The sequence below is a fragment of the Primulina eburnea genome, chromosome 18 (assembly GCF_022965805.1).
Source record: "Primulina eburnea isolate SZY01 chromosome 18, ASM2296580v1, whole genome shotgun sequence".
Taxonomy (NCBI): Eukaryota; Viridiplantae; Streptophyta; class Magnoliopsida; order Lamiales; family Gesneriaceae; genus Primulina; species Primulina eburnea.
This window is the reverse complement of record NC_133118.1, coordinates 25,228,853-25,232,982: the sequence shown is the minus strand read 5'-3', so window position 1 is coordinate 25,232,982 and position 4,130 is coordinate 25,228,853. Positions and strand designations below refer to the sequence as shown.

The 4,130-nt window shown below is 36.3% G+C and overlaps 1 protein-coding gene across 1 annotated transcript; it reads right to left on the bottom strand.

Moving 5' to 3' along the window:
- Positions 1-2,935: 2,935 nt before the first annotated feature.
- On the bottom strand, positions 2,936-3,265 carry LOC140819194 (uncharacterized). Its single transcript, XM_073179203.1, has one exon. It carries the CDS (start codon positions 3,263-3,265, stop codon positions 2,936-2,938), a length of 330 nt encoding a protein of 109 aa, XP_073035304.1.
- Between the last annotated feature and the right edge of the window lie 865 nt (positions 3,266-4,130).

The following is a 4,130-nucleotide window of genomic DNA, read 5'->3' as shown; positions in this document are numbered from 1 at the left end:
TCCGAATATATATTGCTTAGTCTTTCGGTGACCAGTGCAAAAAAACCCCATATGAAGAAGTATCGAGTTGGTTATTGAACTCTAGATCGGAGATGTATGGAATGTATGGTTCAAGTCCATCGAAACCAACATGATGATCAATTGTCTTTGTTTCCACGTATAAATGTAACACATGTATATTGGGACATATTCAACACGATAATCATACTGAAAATTGTTAAGGCAGCGTCCATTTTGCAGTGTCTGTTATTGCTTTAATTTAATCTTGCAAAATACCACTAGCTAAATTATTTTTGAAATTTACCAAAAAAAAAAAAAAAAAAAACTTGTGCTTATATCACTATCCCTCCTCGAAAAGATACCGATATCCCAACAAAAACTTGATATACCGACCATTTCAATTCAATGCCTAAGAAATATATCAATACAATTTTAATGTATATAATTATATTATTTATTAGCTATGAAGGTATTTAAAGAGTAGTAACATTAGTTCCAACCTTTTCTTTGTGCAGAATCTATGACTAAATAAAGCAGAGGTGAACTGCCCGAAGAATGCAGGCAGGGGTTTAAATATCAAGAATAGCCTTCTTATTTTATATTTTATTTTTTTGAAATCGATTAAAATGCTTTCCCTATAAAATAAAATAACCAATTTGAGCTCTCTTCTTTCTAATAAAATAAATTTTCCAACTAATTTAATAAATTTTAGCTTATAAATTTAAAAAAAAAACAATGAAAAAATTTATACTTTTGGCTGCTAGCAACTAATGCATTATTTATTCATAAAATGAAATATATATTGTAGTGCTAAAAAACTAAAACACGTGAACCACATGCATTATATTATTGAATTAATTTATTTATTTAATTAATAATTTAAGCAATGTATGCTACGTGTTAATTATTTTAAAAGTATATATATTTTGATTATGCAATCTTATTATATTTAAGATGTTTTCATGAGTTTTAGTTTTTCAGACGAATGTACGTTATCGAACCAGGAGAGGAGACCGGAGAGGATTAAGTTGTTAAAAATTTAAAGTTATATTTTATTTTAAGTCAAGAAAATATAGTATTTTAAAAGATTTAGAAATTTTTGCATTTTTAGGGCTAAATATAATTTATCGAGTAAAATATAAATGTTAAGCATTTCAATTCGAAAATTTAGGATTTAAATACCTCACTCGAGATTTCAAAAGTTGGAGGGCTTAATTAGTAATATAAATTGTGAAGGGTTAATTAGTAATTTTAAATCCCGATTTAATTAAACTAAACACCTAGTCATTATCCCATTTAAATACAAGAAGGGTCCTACCATATCTTATATATATCACACGGCCACATACAACCCACACATTGAACACGCACACACACACACAAAAACGCACACAACCAACTCAACTCTCGGCCATATTCTGCAAAGGAAAAGCTTCGAGTTTTTTATTTTTTCTTCCACCATCAGCTTAAGACAACCACCACACTACAATCCTTGGTTAATTTAGTCACTTTTCAAGCCATTAAATGCGGCAATCCGTGTCACGCCCGAGACCAGGGTTAGTCGACACCGGCGTTATTCAACAATTACATAATTGTTAAACAACAAGCCTCGTAGTACAGTATAAACCAAAAACCAGTTTATATCATAAATACCATAAAAATGGAATCGTCTTTACAACAGTAACTCTGAAAATGATAAAAATCTGCGGAAGCGTTTACAACTTGAATCAAAACACATAATAACATATTCTTAATTAAAATTCTTCATACGTCCACTATCAGCCCAAAAACTGACGTCTGATTCTTCTTTCTCTATTTCTTCTTCTGATTTATCTGGGGATGGTAGAGTAAGGGGTGAGTATTTTGGGAAATACTCAGCAAGTGGGGGAATTTGAATACCGCATAACATTTTATAACAATTTCGAATCATAACATAGCATGCTTTTCATAATCGTAACATCATAATCATATCATAATAACACTGCGATTTTCACCTTTCATGGTTTACTGATATCAGTCCCTAAGTTTTGATCTTCTAAGGGGGCGAGGCCGTAAAACAGTTCTATCCCACTGTTAAGGGCCATATGTTGGAATTCCACCCATTTTCAAGGAATCCTCACAGTGCCAAACAAAAACGTACCAACTTTCGTAAAAACGTATAGACGATGTTCGACCGAATTTTTAAAACCAAAATCGAAAATTCATATGCATAAAATCGAAATTTAAAACAGCCCACTTACCTGAATTCTTGATGAAAAAACGTGAATAACTAGGATTCTTCGAAATTCCTACTTCACTGGCCGGACGGCGGCAGCGCTTCGCTGTGCTCGAAAATTCCTAAGGGGACTAGGGGGAGATTCTCGAAATTTAGGTTTGATTTTTGAGCTTATAGGGTCCTCATATTTATAGGGGTTGGCTGCTATCGAGATCGGGTGATATCGCGTTGAAATCTGACTTAAATATTTTATCTCGAATCGTGATCTATCCGTGATATTGTTCGAAATTTAAATCTTTTATCCCATACAAATTTCGAAATTTTGCATATATATATACACTGATTAATTTCGAATTCTAGGGATTTTATTATCCTTTGCCTAATTTTTATCCAGGTATCTCCATATCAACTCAAATATTAGACCTTTATCTGCGAAATTTCAAATAATATACACGATCTTATTATTATTCACTCAATCTTACAAATCTCACATCTTAAAATGAGATAAATCCTGATATAAACTTAAATGATAAAACTTAAAATTCTTAGATTTTACATCTCTCCCTCCTTATGGGAAGTTTCGTCCTCGAAACTTGAATTGACTTGGTCTATGAAGAGGTACGGGTACTGGTCCCTCATCCTTTCTTCTAGCTCCCACGGGGCTTCTCTTTCCGTGTGGTTCGACCATTGCACCTTGACGTAGGGGGATGATATGTCGCCTTAGTATTTGGTGTCCACAATTCTAATGGGAACTTCTTCGTACTCCAGCTCTTCTCCCAAGTTACTTTCGATCATGAGCGGTTCTGCTTCCAACACGTGGCTTGGGTCCGAGATGTACTTCCGTAGTTGGGACACGTGGAAAATGTTGTGAATTCTAGACATGTTTGGTGGCAGTGCTAATCTGTAAGCTAGTGTGCCCACCTTTTCCAAAATCTCAAAGGGTCCCACATAACGAGGGTTTAGCTTCCCAGCTTTACTGAATCGGACCACTCCTTTCATAGGCGAGACTTTTACGTAGGCCTTCTCACCAATATTGAGTTCTACTGGCATTCTTTTCAGATCTGCGCAACTCTTTTGTCGATCTTGAGCTGCCTTGAGTTTCTCTCGAACTACTGTAACCTTGTCTATTGTTGTCTGTACGAGCTCGGGTCCTACTATTGCCTTTTCTCCCACTTCATCCCAATACAAGGGTGATCTTGTTTCCACTTTTCCGACTCAAGGCATCGGCCACCCTATTTGCTTTACCCGGATGGTAACTGATAGTCAGGTCGTAATCCTTCAGGAGTTCGATCCACCGTCTTTGCCTCATGTTAAGTTCCTTTTGGGTGAACAGGTATTTGAGGCTCTGGTGATCTGTGAAAATTTCGCACTTGGCGCCATAGAGATAGTGCCTCCAAATTTTTAAGGCAAATACAACTGCTGCTAGCTCCAGATCATGCGTAGGGTAGTTCTGCTCGTGCGGTTTCAACTGCCTTGATGCGTAGGCTATTCCTCTTCCCTCTTGCATGAGTACGCATCTCAAACCTTCCTTAGATGCGTCGCTGTAGATGGTGAATTCCTTATCTTCAGTGGGTAAGATTAGTACTGGCGTGGATGCGAGCTTTTCTTTTAACGTCTGAAAACTTTTCTCGCAACCTTCGTCCCAGACGAACTTGGAATTCTTCTGAGTGAGTCTAGTCAGTGGTATGGCGATTGAGAAAAAAAACCTTCGACAAACTTTCTGTAATACCCTGCCAGTCCCAGAAAGCTCCTGATGTCTGTGGCGTTCTTAGGTTTTGGCCACTCTGTAATTGCCTCGACTTTCTTGGGATCCACTGATACTCCTGCTTCAGAGATTACGTAACCAGAACTCACATTTCTTAAACTTAGCATAAAGTTCCTTCTCTCTCAAAGTCTGAAGTGCAATGCGGAGATG

What these genes read in the sequence shown, in the direction of transcription:
- LOC140819194 (XM_073179203.1), bottom strand. Translation starts at nt 3,265, where the DNA reads ATGCCAGTAGAACTCAATATTGGTGAGAAGGCCTACGTAAAAGTCTCG.